At 48.7% G+C, this 23,614-nt stretch overlaps 1 protein-coding gene across 1 annotated transcript; it reads right to left on the bottom strand.

The window, feature by feature from the left end:
- Window positions 1-293: 293 nt before the first annotated feature.
- VSX2 (visual system homeobox 2) lies at window positions 294-22,327 on the bottom strand. The gene is given in 6 exon segments (XM_029964093.1): window positions 294-987; window positions 1,990-2,170; window positions 17,561-17,684; window positions 20,598-20,682; window positions 21,882-21,928; window positions 21,930-22,327. Coding segments are annotated over 6 exon segments (1,230 nt in total). The 3' UTR covers window positions 294-592.
- Window positions 22,328-23,614: the final 1,287 nt, after the last annotated feature.

Here is a 23,614-nt window from a genome sequence, read left to right as displayed (position 1 = left end):
GCTGGGCAGGGAGATGGGAGGAAAGTGCAAACTACCCTGCATGGATAGTCATTGTTTCATGCAAACACTGCCATGGGCTTGTCCTGCTGTGGCCTGGGCCAGAGGCAGAGGTGATAGCCAGGGGAAGGTAATGGGTCTGCCTGGGGCATGGTGGAATAGGGCACAATGGGAAGGGACCTAGGCAGCACTGGGGAGAGAAGTGCACCAAGGAGGGCCATGGCAGCAGGGGACAGGCTTGCTTCAGGATGGCAGACGGGCTTTGGGGCTGCAGCAGCAGGAAAAAGCCCCAGAGACAGTCATGAGGCTGAAGGGACCAGAGCCTTGGTGTCCTCTCAGGTGGCAATGATGATGTGTGTCCCCCAAAAGGAAGGGGTGGGGGGTAAGGAAGGCCTGGTGGGGCAGAGGACTGAGGGGCAAGGGTATGCTCAAGGGGAACAGGCAATGGGCACCCCTGCCAGGCAGCCCCAAACACAGAGACCAGGGCCCTGCTCCCTGGCAGGGGTGGCCAGGGAGGCCTGACAGTCTGAGTAGGAACGTGGTCCCCAGAGGACAGAGTGTCTGTCGGGGCTGGCTTCCACCGTCTTTCTTCCCCCTAGATCAGCTTCTCCTCCTTCTGCGACGAGTTCAACTTCTCCGTCTGTCTCTCATCCTCTGCCACTGCCATCTCCTCCCCTGTCTCCGGCTTCCTGCCTGGGGCTGGGGTGTCCCCAGCAATGGTCCCCAGGACTTTGGTGCTGTGCTCCTGAGCTTTGGCCCTGAGGGCGGCAATGCTGTTTTCTCTCAGTTCCTCCTGAGAAATGGTGGTTTTGGGATCCGGACCCCTCTCTTCCTTGTCACCTTTGTCAAGCTTGGGCAGGGCCTGGCGCTCCACCTCTGTCTTCCTCCCCGCCTCAGCCGCTGCCTCCAGAGACTTTTTGTGCATCCCTAAAAAGAATTGTTGGTATTCGGGTTTAGAAAAGCGCCTGGGCATGGGAAAGCCATCTTGAACTGAAAACAGCAAAGATAAAGAGAGGCCAGAATTAAGGAAAAGCAGAAACCCTCACTTCACACAGCAGTCACGGGGAGCCACTTGCTCCTGCACCCGTGCGAGGACAGCCCGGACAAGGCAGCTGCCTGTTGGGGCAGCCTGGTATCTGTGGACTCCGGGCTGCCCCCAAAGGTCTATAATTACTCTCCTCTTCATTTCTCTCTGTGAACCTAAAGCTAACTTGTCCCTGCATGGGGATGAGGGTCTCAGACAGCAGCACAGTTGCCTGAGATTCACTGAGGATGGGGAGGGAGATCCCTATTGCCTATTTCTGTATCAACCCACTCTACACAACCGCCCCTCTGCCTCTCTGTTTCACAGAGACAGAAGGACAGGACAGCCCATCGTCAAGATGCCAGACAGTGGTTTTGGGGCAGAACCAGCCTGGGAGGTCAGAAAGAGGGAAGTAAAGAGCAAGAGTGTGTTAGGGTAGCTGCTACCTCCATGTCTGCACAGAAAACCAAGTGAAACCAGACAGAAATGGAGCTCCACCAGGTGTCAAGAGCAGGAGGAGGCAGCAGAGTGTTCCCCCTGGGACCTGGGGCATGGACAGTGCATTTGGGGGGCCTGATACCCCACACAGCATCACAGGGCTGGAGGAGTGAGACTGGGATGACCTCCTGCCCTGGACAAGGGTTAGAGCCTTTGCTCCGGGGCTGAGCATGAAGGATGCTTTAGCCATGGGAATTGAAGGCTAACATCAGCCTGAGCATGGGGACAAATTCCTGTCCCAACCAGATTCTGCAGGTCAGGGTCCAAGGTCCAGCAGGAATTTGGGATGAACAGTCAAATCCTATTGACAAGGGTCATTGGGGGACAGGGGGCATTGAGTGAGGCAGGGCAGGGAGAACCTCACCCTGCTGCCCTTCACCCATTTTCAACATAACTCTGATTTCTTCCTTGCTTCCCTCTCTTTGTCTCTACCCACTCGCCATCACCCATGAAGGCAGCTGCTCTCTTACCCAGGAGCCAAGGGGCACAGGACTCCATGATGCCATCCTTGGCAGACTTGAGGATGGACTCGGGCAGTGGGATGGAGTGACGCACCATGGCACCGTAGAGCCCATACTCAGCCATCACACTGCTCCTGCCCCAGCATTTCTCCCTCTTCCGCCATTTGGCCCGGCGGTTCTGGAACCAAACCTGGAGCAAGCAACAAGGAGGGACATGGGTTTTTTTGCAAGGAGAAGGCATGTCAGTCCCTTTCCCACATGGGAACACACATATTTGTGCAGCAGGGTGAAGGCAGATGTGTGGATGCTCATCCTGAAGGCACTACAACCTCTTTTCCTATGCAGTAGACACCAGGTATCTCTCCCTCCCTCCCTTGCAGGAGTGGCAAGGGCCAAGTGTGAAAGCAGGTCCCACCCCTCTCCGCAGGATGTAATTAATTTGCCATTGCAGCGACTTTTTCTAGTGGCTTTTGGCTCTTGTGCCTGGGATTTTCTTTTATTATTTACTGGGTATCTGAGCAGCAGCACAGGGCTGCAGGCAGTGGTGCCTGAAGGGAGGGCTTGGATGGGGGTGGAGGATCAGGAGAAACAGGAGAAGGGGGAAGCTGATCTGTGCGCTTTGCCCTGAATTCCCAGTTTGAAAAGCCCCTCATCTTCTCAGAAAATTGGCAGAATAATCTCTGAGCTGTGACCTGGGGGCCAGCAAGCAGAGAGGAGGGCAGCAATGGAGGGGAGGGGGTGATACTGGCAGAAATCTATTAGTGCTCTCTCTCTGATTTCCATTCCTCTTGTCTCCCTCACCCTCCTCCCTCCCCGGCTCCCCTCCCTTCCCACCGAGCAGAGGCATCAGCTTTAGATGAAAAATTGCTTGAGGTCTATTCAGAAGGAGGCAAAGGAAGAGTCAGCCCCAGGGGCAGCCCAGGCCTGATTGAAAAATAAGTTAATTTCAGTTTGAATCGATGGGCCTCAGGCACTGAAATATCACGGGAAATTAAAGCAGCTGGTCCCCAGGGAACCACGCCATTGACCTGCGCTAATTAATGCCATGGAGTTACCAGGCCCCTCTCCAAAAGGCAGCCCCTCCCTCCCTGCGGACACCCCAAACACCTCCTCATTTAACTAATTAGACTCACAGAAAATTGGGTGTTAATTTGTTTAGGATTTTTTTTCTTTTCTATTTTTTTTCCCTCCCTTTCCCAGAAAGTACATGGCAGAATGGAAATGAATGGCAGGGTCTCGCTGGCAGATGGATGCTCGGGGTCACTCCGCAATCTTCTCCGACTTGATTGCTTGATTAGGTCGTTAGCACATTAAAAAAAAAAATTGCTTGCCGTCTGGCGCTGGCCTGATGAGTGGGATGAGGCGGGATTCGCCTGGGTAATTTATCTTTTTATACTGCAAAGAATTTGATTTCAATCTGCAGATATATGGAGGTGCCTTTGACACCTGTTTAACATTACAGAGCTGACAGCTTAACCCTCTCTTGTCCCCACTGTTCATTTCCTTGAGGGAGCCCAAGCTGCACTGGGGGGCACTGGGGGTCTGTCCCAGACCGCCAGCTCTGCCGTGGGGACAGTAACACTGATGCCAGGGAATGATGTCCTGCTCTCACCTAGTAAGGCAAGCTCACCTCTTCTACCTGTGCAGAGAACTGCCTGGCACTGCAGCCCTGTGGTGGGGACAGAGCTGCAGAGTAGGCGGGTGGTTTGCTAACACTGGTGACAACCAGCCTTGGCCATTCCTGGGAGCTCAGCCAGCCTGCTCCCGCAGAGAGCTGGGTGGGGTGGTGGTCCCAGTGGCTGTGATCCCAGCTTCTCCCAGCAGAAGACACTCTGTGCATGTCAGAGGGAATTTTATAGCTGGGCTGCTTCACCACACATCACCTCCTCTGCATGATGAACAGTCTGATTTACACTTTCATACTGCCAATACCTAACCTCTGGACCATGGATGGCTGCAAATCCTCCAGAGCCTGAGCAAAGACCCTCAGGAATGCACACCTTCCTCTTTTTCACCTGCTCCTCCATGCCCGTGTGAAACACGGGGTTGCTTGGCCCTGTAGTCAGCAGGATACTGAGAGGGTCTCTCACTCCAGGCATTCCTCCCACTCCCAGAGCCCAGAGTGAAGAGCTGGAGGCTCTTCACTGGAGGCTCCTACTCCAAACTCAGCCCAAAATTCCATACTTCTTTTTCACCCACCAGACCCAGGCAGCCGGACAGCCACCCCCCTACAATTCCATGCTGTGAGGGGACAGTTTAACCCACGTGAGATGGGAGAGAGATCCTGCCTGTTCTGCCCTGGATAAACCAATACAGTTAGATCCATCACAGCAGAGCTCCTCTCCGATTTCAGAGATAAATTCCTGCACAGTCCCATGTCTGGTGCCTGTAAATCTGGCTTGGTTTGGGGCTGCAGTGACACTCTTCCACGCACCTAGAGTGGCTTGCAAGGCTCACCTCTGTACAGCTGTTTTTGTCACTAGCTGACACGCTTTAGGATCTCAGCCCACGAACAGGTTCTTCCACCAAGTACCAAGTGGGCAACTTTTTAAACTCCCCTCAAACTTATTTTATCAGATGCCTATTCACTGATGCTTTTACTACCTTTCCCTTTCTCTTCCCTCCTGCCTTGATGTCCCAAACATCTTCCCCCATGCCTCACACTCCTCTTCCCTTCTCTCTGGTCAGGTCTCAGCCTGCCCACTGCTACTAAACCAGATGCCCTGAAGCATCCCCTTTTCCATGACTGTGTTACACAAACACTGGAGGCAGCAGAAGCTTTACCAGCTGGCAGCCCAGTCTTGACTAGAGACAGTAGAAAATTTGCAATCAAAAAATGCTGATTCAATCACATAGGAAAAACAGTGTCCAGCCAGTGGAAGTGTAATCAAAATTATTTATGGCTTTCTTATGAATGCTGTATTTTAATTTCAGATGCATAAGACATGCAAAATCTATGCTTTAAAGCCAAATGGGAATATCAAAATTACATCAACATTTCAGTAAGATTATTCTAAGATTTCTGAAACCAATTTTTGTTTTTTGATGGGAATTTCCTCTTAGTTTTGACTAGGAAAAATGAAAGTTTGAAATCCCAGAATGTCTATCAGAATAGAAATCAGGAAGACTGACCATCTCGCTTTAATACCAGGAGCCATATCTTATCTCATGAATGAAGCTGAGTGAAACCAGTAGTCCTTTTTACAGAATATTGCTGGGATCAGATCCCAGCCCAGCATCTCTGCCACAAGCCGATCCCAAGGAACATGGAGAGAAAAGCTCCAGCATGGCACTGGCAGCGCCCACGCCATTTCAGATCAGCAGAATTGTTCCCTGTGGCCTGTTCTCATGATTTTGTCCTCATTCAGATGGCTCCATGTGGGACTTTCTTCTGGGAGATCTCGCTGCTTTCTCCAAATTTCTCGATGTTTTACCAGAATTTTCCCATGCCTTGATTCTGAGCTGAATTATGCACTGGTTTTAGTAATTCAGAGGTATTCTCAGCTCTGTTGGTACATCAGCCACAACTTCCAAATATGCAGTTATTTATTATTGGCACCTCACTTCTCCTGGAGTGGGTTCACCCTTACACTTACATTTACTCATGGTTTTGGTATTCTTCAGCTGCTTACTGTCCTTTCTTGCTTTACTTCTTCCAGCTCTTTAAAATTTGATCTGCTACAAGCAATGTTTAGGTTTGTCCATGTTTCCTCTTGCCCCTTCCCATTCTGTGGATTGGCTCAGCTTTGTGAAATGCTTTATTGATATGGTTGTGTACCGTGCACCTTCCTTCTCACTTGCTTTCATGTGGTTCTCTGTTGCACAGCTCAGGGTATGGTAAAAAGACTGTGCTTCCATACCTCATGGGCAGTGGGGAAACCCCCTGATTAATTTTAGACTGAAGCACATCAGATGTGCTATTACAATCTGATGTGGAGAGGTGTCTTTTGGACCAATGTGCTATATCTTAAGTTTTACAGCTCTTTATTTTCACACAAACACCCTCTGGAAAACCCAGGAAGCTTGTTCCAGGAAACTTACCCTCAAAAAATGGATAACAGAGTAAAGTGGACAGGTTTGTCTTGCAGTATTGCAAAGCCTTCTAAATGGGAATGTTTCTAACTTTAATCATCATCTAATTCTCACCTCCAGTGCCCACTGCCCAAAGCAATAAAAGTTGAGGCACTCTATGCTTGACCACAGGGTTGCAAGTGTTTTGAAGCTGGAGTTTTGGAGCTGGAGTTTTGGAGTCAAGACTGGCAAGGACAACCTTGCCAGTTTCCTCCTCTGAATCACAAATGACAACTGACACTTCTTCGGATTATTGATGATGCAGAAGAGCAAATTATAGGAGGAGGAATCTCTCATTTTGCAAAGGGACATGAGACTCAATGTATCCTTGTTATCCACATTCATTATATTAGTTAGTTTGTTTACCTAATCAGTGCCTGAAACATTGTCTGCTAAAGAGAGAAATCTCCCTGTGACTGGCAATGACCCAGGAATCTGAATTAGCAAAGGGGTATTTTAAAACATCTATGGTGTTATTGTGTATTGTTTCTGTATCGTTTCAACCTAAAATTTTCCACTGGTTACACTCATTTTCTTGGCTGCTACTTTCCAAGCTGGGGTACACAGATGGGGGAATTGGTATTGGATTTTTTGTCTTCCTAATACAAAAAAATGTTATTTTCTCTGCCTTAGCATGCTTCATCTATTAAAGGAAAACTCCAGGCTAGATAACGGTGAATTTTTGCTTCACCAAATCGTTCATACTGCCTTTGAAATAGCATTTCAACAGGGGTCTTTCAAAGAATGAGCTTTATGGACCACAAGCCGGTCGCAGCCCAAAGCAGCACAAGCTGAATGTCCACTAGATGGCCACAAGCAGATGAACGTCCGCACCTGCAGACACATCGACACAGACACACAGACACTCCAGCACATGCTTTTGCCAGACTGCGTGGAGCAGCTGCACACAGCTGTTGGGAAACCAGCATCCAAAGCAAAGGACAAAATTCCAAGACCCCCAACGGCAACGCTGAGACCATCTCCCCTGCCCGTGGACTGATAGGCATATCTTCTGCATACCTGCCACTTCTCCACTTGAAACCCTTTGGTGGATCCAGCCGCAGACCAGACAACACCTCCAGTTCACCTCCACATCCAGAGCCCTGCTGCCACCTTAGCACTCAGTTTCTCCTGATGACTACAGCTCTCCCTTTCTACCTTCTCCCTCTCCAACCCAAGACTCAACAATGAGAGTAGTCAAAATGAAAACCTCATCTGAAAAAACAACACCATTCTCACCCTCATATCGGACAGAGCCTGTGACCCCAGCTGAGGTCAATCTCAAGATGTGAGCACTGCAAAGAACGGCCTCTATCTTCCTTGGAGCATGTCCCCATCCATACCCATGAGCACTGGGGCTGTAAAATGAACTGCCATGAGGGTGTGAGGTCTGACTGTGCCCTGGGGCTTCCCCGAATCCCTCCCTTTTAGCAATCACCACAGGAAAGCTTCCTGGCTGCTGGTGGAGACTGCACCACTTCAGTAAGATTGGAAACAGTTTACTGCTGTCTTTTCAAATGTAATGTCAAAATTATTGGCACTGTTTATGGTGACATCACTTTCTATGGCTGGTGTAAAGTGGTCATGAAGTTAAATGAGAGCAGTAAAGGTTGTACATGGGCTGCATGGCTTATCACAGGACTCATCATCCCTCCTCTTACTAAACACTGGGAAAGAGCTTTCTGAGCTCACATTAGAAAGAGCAATTCCTGTACACAGTGTGACAACAGCCCTTCTTGATAGTAACTGGAGTTGTGTCCAACCCACTTGGCTAACAAGTCCAACCAGACATACAAGATGAGCTGTGAGACAGCACTCATCCCTCTTAAGCGAAGATAGGATGGTTCATCGAAGCCTGGGTCTCCTCTAAGCTAAAATAGTAACAAGGGCACACATGGAATACAGGCTTAATATGGCATCCAGCAAAAAAGTACACATTATTACCATGCCACCAGTCCTGCAGATTAGGCCTTCCTCTGAATCCTGCTCTTAAAAGCACTACCTGGGCCAAGTATTGCTACTCGTTGCAACCAAAGCTGGAAAATCCTGCTTGACCAGGACATGTATATTAAACTGTGTTCCTATGGCAAATCTGAGGCTTTCACCTGGCCTTGTCACCTCATCTGGTGACATGTCTTTTCACCTCTTGTTAAACTTCAAAAAGTGAAGAACTTCATTTGCTGCAAGGCTCCCATCTTCCGCATTGAAAAAAAAGTATGCACACGATGTGCACAGTCAGTACAGTGAAATCAGTGGTTCAGCAGTGGTTCAATCTGTGCATCACATCTGCACGTAAAATGCATCTCTGAGACATTGACTTCACTATGATTCTCTGAGACATTGACTTCACTGTGATTCCAGCTGACCAGTAGTTTAGGTGGTGCTACAGCTCCGTAGAGGCCGCTGGGACATGGCAGATAAACACCCAAATTACTCTTTTCCTAAGACGCTGATTGAAAAACAGGAAAAACATCAGGGTCGTAGGTGCATGATAGTCACAGGAAAGCTGACAAGAGTGCACTCATCATCCTAGTCTACACAAACCCAGGGAGGCATTTGTCATCGTCACAAAGGGTGATAGTGCACATCCATCCTTTTGGTGATCACAATGCCTGACTCCATTAACCAAGCTGCTATCCTACCTGTATTATTTCATTTTGCCTTCTTTTCCCTCACTAACACTGCTCTGCAGGTCCTCTAAGACAGAGGAAACCTTAGCATAGATCTTTATAAACGTTCATATGCAATGCACTCTCTGACCATGCAGGGATGCACAATAATTATGGTTTTCTTGTTGGAGCAAGGTGAGTTAGGACAGTCAGAAGAGAAATGTCACATCCCCTTCATAATGCCTTTCAGTGGGCACTAAAATCAGACCATGAGATGCCAGCATTCCTCTGAGGCTGTGGAGCACTACCTGTGCTCTGGGACTGCACCCTGCATGCCCAGCATGCCCAGCAGCTCCAGGGTGCCTTTCCTTTACCAGTATACACCAAGCAAAGGGCAAAGGTGCTCTCTGACCTTCTCCAGAAAAAAAGCATTGGCACCAGAGGCTGTGCACCAGCAAGAGAAGGTGTCTGCAGTACTCCCTGGCATGTAGTATTTTCTGAGCTAAAGCCCTGTGGGTATGGGGACAGTCCACAAAGTCCCCCTGAGGGGTACAGTGCACACTCATTAATGCACTGTACTCTTGAGGCACTGAAGCATCAGCTGGAAGATATCTACACAAACATGTGATGTTTTATAAAATGTTGTAAGATGTAATCAGTTTCCATGTAACAGTTTGGACTGACCACTAAAAGGAGAAAGTTGCAGTCTTTACAATCTTCCCTTAGGAAGGTACATAGTAAAGATGATGTTTGCAATTCCTTGCCTCACGCAGTGAGAGATATCTAATCACCCAAACGCAGAAAATCCTTCACAGAGCTCTTAAATCTGGGGAAGGAGGAGGACCACCAGAGCCAAAGAGCAGTGCAGAACAGTGGTCTGGCCCCTGACCACGAGTCAAGAGGTAGGACTGGCAGTTATCTTTGGAGTGCCCTTTCAGTGCTCTACTCCTATCACGTGTCTGCTCCTGGCTCTACGTGTTCCTCAGCTCTGTATACCCTTAACCTTCTGTGGGTAATTCACAGCTCCAGGGGTTTTCACATGACATCTTACAGCTGCAGGAGATTGATGCTCCAGGCACTGGCTGCTGCTGTGCCACTGACGCTTGCAGACAACACCATCAGCTCAGACTAGAGCACAGCACAGCACAGCTAGCAGTGTGACTGCAGAGCTGCCAACAGCCTGTGGGTGCTGGTTGCACCAGGACGGCATATCTGAGGTCACAGTACATTTCCAGGTACCCCCCATGCTTAGTCTGCCCAAGTTAAGATCTCCCAGGCTGGGATTCTCCCTGAGTTGTCACTTAGACACTGAAGCCTTGATCTCAGTCATGGTCATCATATAAGCTCAAGAAGTTGACCCAGTCAACAAGGAAATAGTGGGTTCCTGTAGTGACAGTCATGGGGCATTCTGAGTTGGAAAGAGGGCAATGAAGCCAAAGATACAAAGTGACCCAGATATCAGAAACACCAATGGACATAAAGCACATTATCTTGGAGTGGACATCACTGGCACATCCAGCACTTTGGTTGTAAGATACTATAGCAACAGTTTGTTATCCAACTCCATTCCTCTTTTCTGCTCCACAGAAGGAACTGCCAGCCTCATGCTTGTAGAGATCAGAGTCAGCAATATACCTGTTGAGGACTGGACTTCCCTACACTGCCTGGGCATACACTGCATGGCTCACAGAACACCCAAAGAAGGCCAATGAAAAGGTGGAGGAGGTTTGTGCTACCAGAGAAGAATAAGAACTTGTTGAGATCTATCAGGGTAAAAGGAAACAGAGAAAAATAGATCCATTAAGAAATAAAGGGGAGAGTAAATTAACTGAGTGTCTGAAATGCCTGTGTTATTGAACTGTTAGAAAAACCTCTATTCAAAGCCAGGAAAGGAGGAAAACTTCATAATAAAGGGTCATTAGAGGAAAACACAAAGACAACCATCAGCTGGTCCCTCTACCAGACATCCTAAGACTGGAGGGGAATCAACTATTCAACTTACTGGGCTGACCATTATTTTTAAAAAAAAACAGTTGTGAAAAACTGCAGTAGTATCAGAAGAGAGAAAAGAAAGTTCATCATTAAATGAAGGAATGAATAGAAGTGTTCCCAGCACAGGGATTTGGGGCAGCATTTCCAGAAGAGTTTAAGTGATTGAGGAACTGCAATGCCTATGCAAACTCAGAGAAGCGTTACCCTTAAACAACTGTTGTTAAGAAAACGGGAGAAGAACGCGGGGAAGAGTTGTCACAGCCTGACATCAAACCTGCAGAGCCATTCCTAGTTCTCCTGGACGTGACAGGGAAAGCCTTTGCCAAGCACTTCACAGAAATGAGCTATGGCATATTCTGTTGTCCCTCTGTCTTCCTCTTTCAGGGAACTCATGTGCCCCAACACTTGAAAGTGTCTGACCCTTGGCATCTCCAAACCAGGGAGAGAACAAGCAAAGTCACTGCAAAGAGTGCTGTTTCTCTCCCAGTACTGTGGAGAAGCACAAGTTCACAGTTCCTTATGCTGGGACAGCCATAAACATCTTGCAAGGGACAGAGCAGAAGTAAAGGACAGGTAAGTTTGGGTTTATTTGTTTTTCTGTCCCATTTAGAAAATCTATCAGTGGCTAAAGCAACTCAGAGACTGAACACAGAGGGATAAAGCAGTACCTGAGTATAGAAAACATTAATAACTCTGTATCTCCACATCTGCATTAAAAAGACCTTTTGAACTCACCTACAGCCTCAGCTGCAGCAAAGTAAATCCCACAACCTAGGCAGGTAATCTGCATGGTCTAGCAACAAACAGCAGAGTCCCCACTTCACAGTAAGCTGAAGAGTTGCTCCTGACCCTCCATTTTCCTTCCTTTCTCCTGCCACATTTTCTTTCTCTGTCCAAAGGCATGCAGTGTAAGACTTTTCAGACAGGAATCCCTTTGGGAAGGCCTGCTCTTGCCTGTCACCCAGCCCCTCTGTTTGCAGCTCTGGTAATTATCTTGTAAACGAAGTTCTAGCACATGGGCTGAAAACAGGCCATAGATAAAGGGTAATGAAAACAATCCATTACAGAAAGGGCCAAATTAAACAACTCTTAATTGAAAAATGGAAATGAATATGAGTTTAGATCAACTAAACAAGCATGTTATTGAAGAGGCAGCAAACTCCTAACATACCAATTAAAGACATGGAGGCAGAGATGCACCATACGCCATGAGAAAAACTCATAATAATATTCTCACTAAGCCAGTAAGTTTGATTAGTTTTATTACTCTCACTTGTATACTTCCTACATTTCTAAAAGCATAGGGGAAGTTAATGACACTTATCTGATATCACACAGCCATGGCTTGCCCCAGTGCTCAGGAATTATTGGCAAAGGTACCCAGCAGTAGCTGGTCGACTCTATTTCATGATTAACTGCTTGCAGGGCTCTTTGAAAATAATATTTTACATATATTTATGTATAATGAATATATAAAAATATATTTTGAAATGTGCCTCACACAACAGCAACACTTCAGGCTTCTCCTTCACCTTGGTAATCTACCTCCAACAACCCTGACTGCTCTGCTCACCTCCTTACAGCCACATGATCTCCATGAACCTGCTGTATAGAGATTCCAGTTGGAACCCACTGGGCACTGGCAGTGTGTCTCATGCTGGCCTTTCTCTGTTCTGTGTACGAGAGTCACCCAAAGTTTTACCAAGAATAGACAAGTTCTCACTTCTTAGAGTAACGGTGATAAGCTTGGAAAATCCAACACCACCACTACTTTCTGCATCACTAAGAAGTCCTTTGTCAGGCATTCCAGGCACAGATTCAGGAAAGGTGACCAACTGCATGGAGTAATCACAGCATTCCATTCTTACATCATAGGATTCAGGCTACAACACAGCACTCTGCAGCAAGCAAGAAAAGCTGGCAGGAGAGGGAGAAGCCAGGGCTGCTAAAGCTGCATAAAGTTAATTTTTCCTTCACACTTTCTATTATGTTTCTTGGGAGAACTCCTTGGGTTCACTCCTGAGCTCACGCTCAGTGCAGTTCAGGTTCCTCAGGCCTTTCCAAATTATGTTCACCTCTAAATAGAAAACCTTTTTGCAAAAATAAAGCAAGGTAAGGCTCTTATTCTGGAAAAATACTCTCTTGGTACAAATGCTTCCCTCCAAATGACTACTCTTCCTGATTCCTCCATCCCTGTTCAACTCCCTGCACAGTGATACTGAAATGCATTAATCTGAAAGCAGCTAAACCAATACATTTTCAATTAGAGATTTAGTTGACCTTGTTTTGGTTTTAGCCAAAACTGACCTTTTAGCTGCCTGACAAAACTTGCTGGATACACAGACAATCCCCACTTCTCATGCACAGTACCAGACTCTTCTTGGGATTCCTTTTGCTTACATGAGCAATTTTATGTGTCCGAAAATTAATCATCCACATAATAACCATATAATATTTTGACAATACGAACTGACAATTTTTAGCACTTTTATTATCTTTCTCAATTGATTAGTTCCCTAAAAAGGTGACTCTAGTGTCCCCCCAATGGCAGCCAGGATCTTATTTTTTGGAAATACTGATTAATCAATTTGTTTGATTGGTAGGAGACATATTATAAGGAAAAACATACACACACATTTCAATAATCCCAAATCAAATTGTTACTGAACTTTAATATTGAAACTACTGTGTTTAAAGTTCAGAACTGCTACATATTAATAAATTCAATAGGGATAACTTATCTAAAATCTACTCATTACACTTAAGAGTATTGTTATGAGAAACAGCAGTTTAAGTCAGATGTCACAATACTTGAGGCCATTTTTAATACTTCATTCTGTTTATTAAGATATACTTCCCCACAGGAATCTACTTACCTCACCTGGATCTTACAGAATGGTCTGTGTTTATTCTAATAGGGGCACTTTAATTCTTCTGAATATTTTCAAATATATTGATTAATGTGGACTTTTTAGTACCTTGCAAAATGGCCACAGTGACATCTGGTCTGACTTGTGCATAGTGTCTCACTATGAAAAAGAATTACTTTCCCAATGGGAAGATGCTCGTTTTTCTTCCAGGAGCAGCCAGTTCAATGGGGGGGGAAGACACACACGGTGGTAAAGAGTGCTGCCTTGGAAAAAAAAATCACATGTTCATCTTCTCTTTAAATGGAGGATTTGAATATTTTTTCCTGGATTCAATGTTCTTTCAAACCAATAACTTTCTTGGCCTCTGATGGCTATTTGTAGCATTCTGCTGACGGTTTTACCTGCAAACTGTTCCTATATATCATTCTTTCAATTGCACTCTTTGAATTTCACTTTCACATCAAATTTCATAGGTGGTTTACTTTCTCTTTGACTATTACTTCCTGAGAAATAATTCCATGAATGAAATTAAGGGGTAGATATCACTCTTAGGTGTGGATCCAGTGAGAACCCACATGGAATGCTGTGGAAGTCCACAACATATGATGCTCACAACAACCTCAGAAAACACTTTCATTAATGATATAGAAGAGGGAGAGAGAAATGTTGAAAGATGAGAGGAACTGTAAGCCACAAAGAAAATTAAAGAATATAGAGCTCCCTTGAGCAGCTGAAAACTCATGCAAGGAAAAGAATTCAACTATGTGGAATTATAAATATTATGAAAATGGGAATAAGATTCATTGTCAGCTGTCTCTTCCAAGGGGCAATAAATGATGTTAAGAGATTCAAAGCAAGGTTTACTTCACTCAGGCAGTTCTGCTGCAGAACCTCTTGCTGCAGGATACTAAAATATTTACATGTGTTCAAAATCCCAGGAGGCTGATAAAGTACTCAGTAAGTATCACTGGATAGCTGCCCTGTTCTCATACTCTAGCACCCACCTCTTGCCAGTGTCAGAGCTGGTAGAGCTGTGATTATGGCTGTCAGACAAAGTTAATAAAATGCCATATGAAATCCAGAACACTGAAGGGAAAATTCTGAGCATTAAAAAAACCCAAACAAACAAAACAAAACAAAACAAAAAAAACACCTGTCCAAAAAAAGTTTGAAGTGACTGAATTAGATAAATAGAAAAAAATAAATAAGGAAGCAAGCAGACCAGTGCTAATACAAGGCTGTTTCTACAAGGGCTCAGAAATCCAGCTGAACCAGTGTGAACACACCCAGCATGCAGTTGTAGGCATGTGGTCTCTTATCTCCAGGAAGACTGGCAGGCAGGATGGGCTCCACGTAAGAACAACCAAATGATTAAGAGATGAGTGTGTGATTTATGAAGGATGATTTAAGGAAAGGTCTTTGCAACTTGTGTAAGCAATGATGAAAACCAAAAGTGACAGCCAGGAGAAGAAATAGCTTAGATTTATTTAAAGAGTGTGAACATTATAACAAGGGGGAAAGAATTAGGCTCATAACACAAAGGGCTAAAGTTGAAAAGGAATATGAGGCGAAATATCAAGAAGAGTGATCAAAGGTGGGAATTATCTTGGCATGGTTTGTCATACACAAAAAACTATGGACAAGGAAATTTCATAGAATATGTGGTAAGGGATAATCGGTTGCTGACCTACCAGAAAGAACAGTGGTGCTCAGGACTTCTACATGACTCCGATGCTCACCCTGGCAGGGAGCTCAGGCTCTCGCACAACAGATGCCACATAAATTCTGCTGTTTCTCATTATTTCCCCTTTCACGATGAGGAAAACTGTTACTCACAAGCACTTTCTTTTGGAATATACATGCCACTAGTTACACCTGATGGTCAGACCATGGGGTGCTTCTGCTGTCCAAGTCTAACCTGATCTTTAGGGCAGAGGGGTCCGAGTAAGGAGCCCTCTTAGTTTTAAAAATTCTGCAACAGGGAGAGTAGACAGTTGTTTATTAGCCAGCTGCAGAATGACATGGCAGCAAGTCAGTGACAGTTAAGATACATTAGCTTCTATTTCGCTTCTGTATCAGATAAAACACTGAGTCTCAGCACTGGAAGGATGCTCCAGATGCTGAAGCAGTACATGCAGTGTCCAGCTCTGCACTCTCTGCCATAGTATCTCCCTCCACCTCACACATAGTGAAAGTCCTCAGTTCTGGCCAGAGAAATGGTGCCTCTGGAGTTCAACATATACTGTGCCACCAGATAAACCTCTCAGCTGAAAAGGTCCTTTATGGGAAATCGAAGGATCCTCTTTCTAGGACAGCATCAGATGGTGGGTGCAGGCAACACTACACTCCTGATAAGTCTCTCCTCTCTTAACTTGATGTCCTACAGGGTCACAAGAAGAGAACTGACCCTTCATCCATCTCACTCTTTAGAGGCAAAGCATCAGGGCTTGTTGCTCAGAGCAAAATCCTAATGCATCAGGTAGGATTTCAGATGATGAGCCATTATCTCTGAAGACTGGTGGAAATCCTGTCAGCATGAAGGTTATCTACAAGCTGTTAGGTCAGCAGGAGTCCTGCCAGATCAATGGGATACGAAGCACGACTTGCTTTTATAAAGATGTCACTCTTGTTTAAGCATAAAAATAAGGCTGGTGAGGGGGGTCTCAGGACTGAGGGGAAAAAAGGCTGCACTTTTGTTTGCGAGGATCTTCCTGTCTCTGCACAGGGTTAGACCACAGCAGCTTCCAGCATCAGTGTTATCTTACTAAGTGCCCTCTGAGCTACATTCCAAACCCACAAGGGAGCAGCCTCCTGGGCCATCTCTTTAGCAAAGAAAGAGTACAGGCTCAAGAAGCAGCTCAGCGGGTGCTGGGCACGCATGAGAGACTGAACAGAAGGAGGAACCTGGGAAACTAGGACCCTCCCAACACAATGTAGCACTTAAGACAATGTCTCTTGTAGAAACTGCTATACACCAGTCACAGAGGCAGCCACTGCCACTGTGTGGAGGACCAGGCCAGTTTAACTCTCAGTCAGCCCAGAAATATTACCTGTACCTGCTGCTCAAGGCTCAGCCATTACAATCCTATGCCTTATGTAGCAACCTGGCAGGAGCAAGTCATGAGTGAAGGGAGGCAACAAAAGCTGCTGGAGCCCACCCTTGTGAATATCATGTGTAGTCCGTCCAAGCACATTGTGCCTCCCACACTGTACACAGCAGCTGTAAGTCTTCTCCAGCATTTTGGCTGTAATGATTGCTTGCATTGATTGCTGCCACACAGGACAAAGGATGGTGCTGGCACAGCCCTGCAGCTCAGACTGCTCCTTATCACGGGAGGATTCACCACACAGTGGTGATACTCCACACCACCTTGTTCTACCTCCTCATGGTGGCACAACAGGACTGACATGCAACTAAAACCCAAATGTTAAAAACTGTAAGCTTAACAAATTTTTAAAAAATATATATATCCCCAGAAACCTTTAGGGAAACTTCACTTGAGGAGGCATTTGCCTTCTCAAGTGAAAATGATGGTATAAACACCTCTCTGGGACTCCCCCATCATTCCCACACTGAGTCCACCCACAGCACTACCAGCTGCCTATGCCATCCCTGTGCATCCTTCTGTGCCCAAAGGAGCATAGATGAGCTCTTTCCCTCTCACAGTGCCCACCCAGACACAGTCTCCAAGAGGTTCTCTTCCTGCCTGTACCTTCTTTCCCATAGCAAGTCCTCAAAAACTCTGTGGTCTTTTCTTGCATGTCTGTTCTCCTTCTCTGAATTAAGATTCCCTCTGTTACACACACCCTAAATCACTGGTACAACACACCATGCATAGCACATGTTGACATACAAACACCAAATGCAAATCTGCCAAGAACAGCTGATCTCTCTGCCTACCCATGGAAAGCAGGAGAATTGACAGCCTGGGGAAGTTTATTCAGAGAAATGTCAGCCTTCCCAGGCTATCTTTTCTTCAGGGAGGGATGAAAATGGCTGAGAGGAGCGTGATAAGGGAATCCAAGAGATATGATTACCTGTATCCTGTCTTCTGGCAACTCTGTTTTCATGGCCAACATCTCTCTAGCATATACGTCAGGATAGTGGGCCTCATTGAAGGCCTTTTCCAGTTCCTCCAGTTGGTAGGATGTGAAGATTGTCCTGAGGGGAGTAAAACTCTTTGATCAAAAAACATAAGAAGAAGCAGTAAAGATGATGAAGAGTCAGAGAAATGGACAGTGAAACCTGGGTAACCTGCTAATGCATAACTTTTCCCCATCTCCTATGTTTCTGTGCCCAAAGGTCAGGTGCCAGGGTGAAAGGAGAACCTGAAAATGCCAGAAGACAGCACTTTTAACAGTTACAAATCACCTTCCCTTTTCAAGGACCTGCCTCTAGAGACTGTCCCTCCCCAGCAGCGAGCACCCACAGTGATGCCAGCTGCTCTTACATCTCAGACTCCACTGCCTCTTTCAAGGATCCTGGCTGGTGTCCTTCTCTTTTATGCCCCCTACAACTTTGAACCCACCCCTGGCCAGGCTTAAAACCACACCTCTCCTCCTCTTTCATCCAGACATTTCTTAACCCTTTGATAGTCACACTGAGATGAAGCAGCATCCTTTCAGCACCCTGCCTAGAGAGGTGCTGAGCCCTTTCCCAGCTGCTGATTCTTCGCCTGTTCAATCACCATGAGTAAATAATCCTTCACCTCGAGTCCCAGTCCATGGATGAATTCTCTGAGTGTTTTATCCACTCTACTCCCCACCGCTTTTCACCACTCCTTCCCCACAAGAGTCAGGGCCAGCTCCCTTCCTCTACCTTTCCCCTGGTTGCTCCCACCCTGATATCGCATTAGCTGCTCCCTGACAGCTTGCATTACCCTATTATCCTCTGGAAATCCTCCTGGACCACTCTGGGCGGGCAGCAGCCCAACCTGCCATTGCACAGCAAGTTCTCAGTTTGGGACAACCAAATTGAAAAATCAGCAGCTGGAAAGCTGAGACAGATGAAAGCCCTTCTCCAGCAGATGGATGAGAAGTCTCAGACCACTTCCACTCCCCGAGGATTAAAACTCCCACCCTTCAACACCTCCAGTACAGAAAATGCAATTTTTCATATAAACTAACAATACTCTGATGGCAAAAAACCCCCCAAAAACCAACGAACAAACAAAAACACGAACCAAACAAAAAACACCAAAAAACCCCCAAAACCAAATAGCAACCAAGAAAACAAAACAAAACAAAAATTCAACCAAAAAACCCAAACCAAAATAAAACAATTACCAACCCAAGAACTGCAGCCTTTTTGCAAAGTCAATGTATAAATATCATCAATCTAAGAAATATATAGCTCCTGGAAGGAAAGAGAAAATAGTCTTTTTCCAAAATATATCCAGATTTCAGAAGGGCCTTACAATTCCAGAGAGCATAAACAGAAATTCTCAAAATATCCTCCACTATACAGAATGAAAAGGATTCCATCAGATCGATAATAGTACTAACAAAAGCAGCATGCAAATGCAAGGGACCTGCCTGCAACCAGACCCTTCTTTAAATTCATTCTTAAATCCATTATCTTTTCAAACCGTTTTTCTTCAATTCTGACAAATCTGTGAATTTTAGGGACAGCAGAGCCACATCAATTCGTGTATTTTCTCTCTCTGGGACCACAGAAAAAATTATTCCAGTTTTGATCCAGTTTACATTTCAAGCATTCCCCTCCACCTTCCTCCGACAATAGCGCAGAAGCCCGTCCAGGCTCAGCAGCAGGAGGGTTTTGCCTGACGTTCAGTTCAAGTTTTCCCTTTTTAGCTCATCCTCGGGTAGCCCCTGTCCCTTTTGCAATACGCAATCCACTGCCCCTTTTGGTGTTTCTATCCTGCAGCTATATGCAGCCTATTGGTCATCTCCCAGCCCTTCCTTGGTCCAACTAGGGGTCTTAACCGTTTAGTACAGAATATACAACTACAGAAAAATGTTGCAGGTCTGTTTCTGTATAGAACTGAAAATGAAACAAATCCCCATCCAGACGGGGACCTGTACACCAGACTCGGCTGTGTTTTCGCTCAGCCCTGTCCGGGCCACAAAGAAGATGAACTCGTATTTACTCCAGAGCACCCAAACTAGTAATATTTGCCTGTGGAGGGGCTCCGAGTTCGGGATGAGCCCTACAGACCGAGCTCCCTGTTGCATATATAGCAGGATGCCTCCTGGGACAGTCGGTCTCCTTCCACCCCCGTATCCTGGTAAGCTTTCACTGGGGCGTCTTTTAATCCACCTTTCCTGCATCGTGGTAGGATTGATTTAATTATTCCTAAATCACCCTCAGTGGATGGTGCCTGGCCTTCCTTTGTCCTGGCGCTCCGGCCACAGCAACGCCAGAACCCAGCATAGGATTTTTTGTTTTTGTTTATAAGGCGCAGACAATCCAACTCCTTTTTAACTGTGGGAGAAGTCAGGCAAAGTCTGACCATGCTGAGGGGAACCAAATCCCAAAGAGGATCTTCGTTTCCTTAAGCAATTTTCCAGCCTTCTTCAGCTTCTCTGAAGGTTGTCTCTGATTCCCAATTATTTAATCTATTGGCAAAACATTTATTTCTAAGTAATAAAATATTTAAATTATTGATAGGAATTCTGTCTTGCTGACAGCCAATATTAAGATTGCTGTATGTGGAGCCGATAACGGGTTTTATTATTTCTGACAGGTAGATGATCTTCCCTTCCCGAACACCGGTGATCCCTATTCCGCCTAGATGCTCATGTGCTGTTCGGCATTGCGACTGGGAATACCTGGATCCGCAGCCAGAAAAAAATTATTAAAACGACACCTGTGGTCGATCCCCCCGCTCCCTGTAGGCACGTCCCCAAATCCGATTTATTTTGGACGGGGAGAAAGAAAAAGGGAAGGACCCGGTGGAGAAGCCGCAGGGGCGCTCCGGCGGCGGGTGCCGGGAAGAGTATTTTGCTCCAGGCCGGAGCGGGTCGGCCCCGCCGGCGCGGCGGGGCTCGGTGGTGCCCGGTTCCCTGGGGACTGAGGCGGCGAGAGCCGGCGGGGTGGCCTCCCCTGGCTTACCTGTGCCGCCTCTTCTTTCGTTTCTTGCTCTGGTTTAGGGAAGATTTGGACATTTTTCGGTCGCTGGAGGAGACATCCTCGGAATCTGCGGAGAGACAGGCAGCGGCTGTGGGCTGGGCCCCTCCCCGCCAGACCCCCAGGTCGGTAGACCGGGCCCGGCGCCCCCGCCCTCCGCCCAGCTCATGCCGCGAAGATTTCGTTCGGTCGCGCCGCGGACGGGGCACGACGCCAGGCCTCCCTCCAGCGCGGGCGCGGCCAGCGCGCTCCCGCTCCCGGTGAGGGCAGCTCGGGGCGATCCACCCTGACAGGGAAGGCTCCGGGCCGGCGGACCAGGCTGCATGCGCCTTCGCTTCTCGCTTCTCTCCCCCAGTGTCGTTTGCTGAGGCTGCTGTTGTCTCGCTGCTAAAATGCAGAGCCCGGAGAGCTCAACCAAAATGTAGGAAAACAGGGAAGCTGCAACCCCCTGCCCCTGGCCGGGCATCAGCGGCCGCCTGCCCCAGCCCGGGGATCCCGGACTGCGCCGCAGAAACACCGGAGCGGGGACGGAGAAACTGAGGTTTATGGAGCTACCAGCAAAAACAAACCCCGGGAGGAGCTGGTGCCTATCCGCAGCCCCCGACTTCCAAGGGATGCAACGGCCCGGGGATGTTAAGGACAGGACACTGCCGCCTTTGCCCCGAAGGAGCAGCCGAGGGACGGAACTGGGACCCACATTTCGATGCGCGCTCCGGCCGCCCTCCGGTCCCGCTCCTGCCCGCGGCACCACTCTAACCTGCCCGGCCCCGGCGCCGTGTTGCTCGGCGGGCCGTGCTGCGGGCACGGACCCGGACGGAAACCGCGTCGGACGGCTCCGGCCGCTGCCGGGAGGAAGCCAGGGGTTGCCCTCGGGGCCAGGGTCGGGCGCTGCTGCCTGCCGCTCCAGGGGTACCCGAGGAGGCCTCGGGAACGGGCCTGAAGGAAGAGTTGTGGGAGGCTGCTGCCGTCTAGGAAAAGGATGCCGAAAGGCCCCTAATTCTCCGGCAACGACTTGGGGTGGCGGGGGACCGCTCCGACGGGGCTCCGCGCATTCCCGGACCGGGCGCCCCCGGCCACGCCGTCACGTAGCGGCCGCAGCCCCGAAAGGGGGAAAATACGGTCCCGTTCGCCCTTCTCCTCTTCCTCGGAATCGAAACGAAATCGCCCTCCCGCCGCCGGGCAAGTGGCCTCCCGGCGGGGGCGCGGGGGCATCGCGGGCGGACTGCGCTGGTGGGGGCGCCGAGTCCCCGGGGCCGGGGACGTGCCTACCTGAGCATGGCCGTCGGCTGCTGTCCAGCTGCCCGGGAGCCCGGGCAGGGGCTGCAGGTGGACGCTCTGGGGTCGGAGAGCACCTCCAGGAGGTGGGCTGAGTGTAAAAAGCCAGGGATTGCCGCCGGCCCCCAGGTAGCCCCATGCCTCACGCGCCCCACCCCGGCGGGCTGCAGCACAGAGCGGGCCGCCAGCAGTGTGCCCGCGGGCAGAGAGCCAGGGCGCCGGAGTGCGACGGCCGGCCCTTGTTCAAGTCCCAAGGATCTCCTGGGGATTACCGAAACCGGTTTGGGCAACGGGGAGGATGGGCCCGGGAGCTGGGCTTGACCCCCTTCCGCGGGGGGCGGCGGAGGCGGTGGCGGCGGCGGCCAGGCCGCGCCTGTCGGGCATGGGGCTTGCCGGGCAGGCTGGGGGGCCAGCGCCGCGCCCGCTTTTCGCCCGTTCATTGCTGCGGCCGGCGTCCCTGGTGCCCGCTCCGGCGGAATGCCTGGAGCCCCGGCTCAGGCCCCTTTTATCCGCCCAGCCGGGAGGCCCGAGCGGGTCAGAGCCGGCCGCAGCCAATCACAGGGGGCCAGCCGCGATTCAGGGATGCCAAAAAAAAGCCGGCACCGGCGGCGGCGGGGCCGCTGCTCGGCGGGCATGGGGGCCGGTGCCCGCCAGGCGGGCGCTGGGGCCGCCGCCGCCCCTGCGCCAGAGAAGGGTCGGTCCGGCCCGGCCCGGCCCCGTAGGCCCCGGCCCCGCTTCGCCTCCAGCCGTGCTGGGGAGGTGGGGTTAGGGAGGGAGGGAGGGAGGGATGGAGGTATCCCTGCTCTCATAAACACGCACGGCGTGGGGCACCGGCCCTGGAGGAGAGATGTGCAAAGCCTCCGAGCAGGGAAACGATGGACTCTCTGGCTTTCTTGCTTATCCCATATTCCGAGATAAATATGTGATCAGCAGAGAAATTAGGGACCTTGGAGGAAACCCAAGAATTAAAACTAAACAGTGTTCCTTGAAAATGTAGAGCTGGAAGCTTCACATGTTGGAGAAACATTCATGCCGTCAGAGGAGCTGAAACAGTTGCTTGGACTCTCTAGACACCCATGCCCATGCCATGGTTTCTGAACTGCACAGTTCCTCAGTAACTTGCCTTTCACCAGCTGTGGCAAGATACCACACAGCTTGTCCTTGCCAGCATTACCCCAGCCAAAGACATTAAACTAAGAGAAAGCTAAAGCATCTCATTTCACTCAACCTGAGGCCACAGCTCCACCACAGCATGTACCACGACAGTGGTCAATAGTCCACAGCATGGCTCCCAAAGTCTGTCCATGGGTGCCAGTTAATCAGTGGAACACCGAACTGGGGCTAGGACTGTAGCTCCAGATCAGCATGAAAAGCACATCTTCTGCTTCAGCTTCGAGGGGAAGCAGCTCCCTGTTCCTCCTCTTAGCTTTGCAGGCCTCTGGAGTAGTCCATCAGGCCAAATGACTGCTGCTTTCCTGTGAAGGGGAGGTTCTTCTGGTCTCTGGAGAAGACTCTGCAGTGGCCAGTGCATTGTGGCACAACAAGGGCTGGGAACTGCCTCTGAAAATTGTGGGATCTGTCCAGGATGGCCACAGGTGTGGCATAGACTGCATACTTTGGAAATCCTGGTTTAAAGTCTTGGCCTGCCAAAAGATTGGGACTGCTGCAGGTGCTGAATATTATACCTTCCCTGAGCAAACCAGAGGCACCTCCACTGTGATGGCAGG

The sequence above is a fragment of the Manacus vitellinus genome, unplaced genomic scaffold (assembly GCF_001715985.3).
Source record: "Manacus vitellinus isolate BGI_N305 unplaced genomic scaffold, ASM171598v3 scaffold_6_pilon, whole genome shotgun sequence".
In the NCBI taxonomy this organism is placed as follows: Eukaryota; Metazoa; Chordata; class Aves; order Passeriformes; family Pipridae; genus Manacus; species Manacus vitellinus.
Note: the sequence above shows the minus strand (reverse complement) of the source record. Positions and strands in the feature narration are given on the sequence as shown.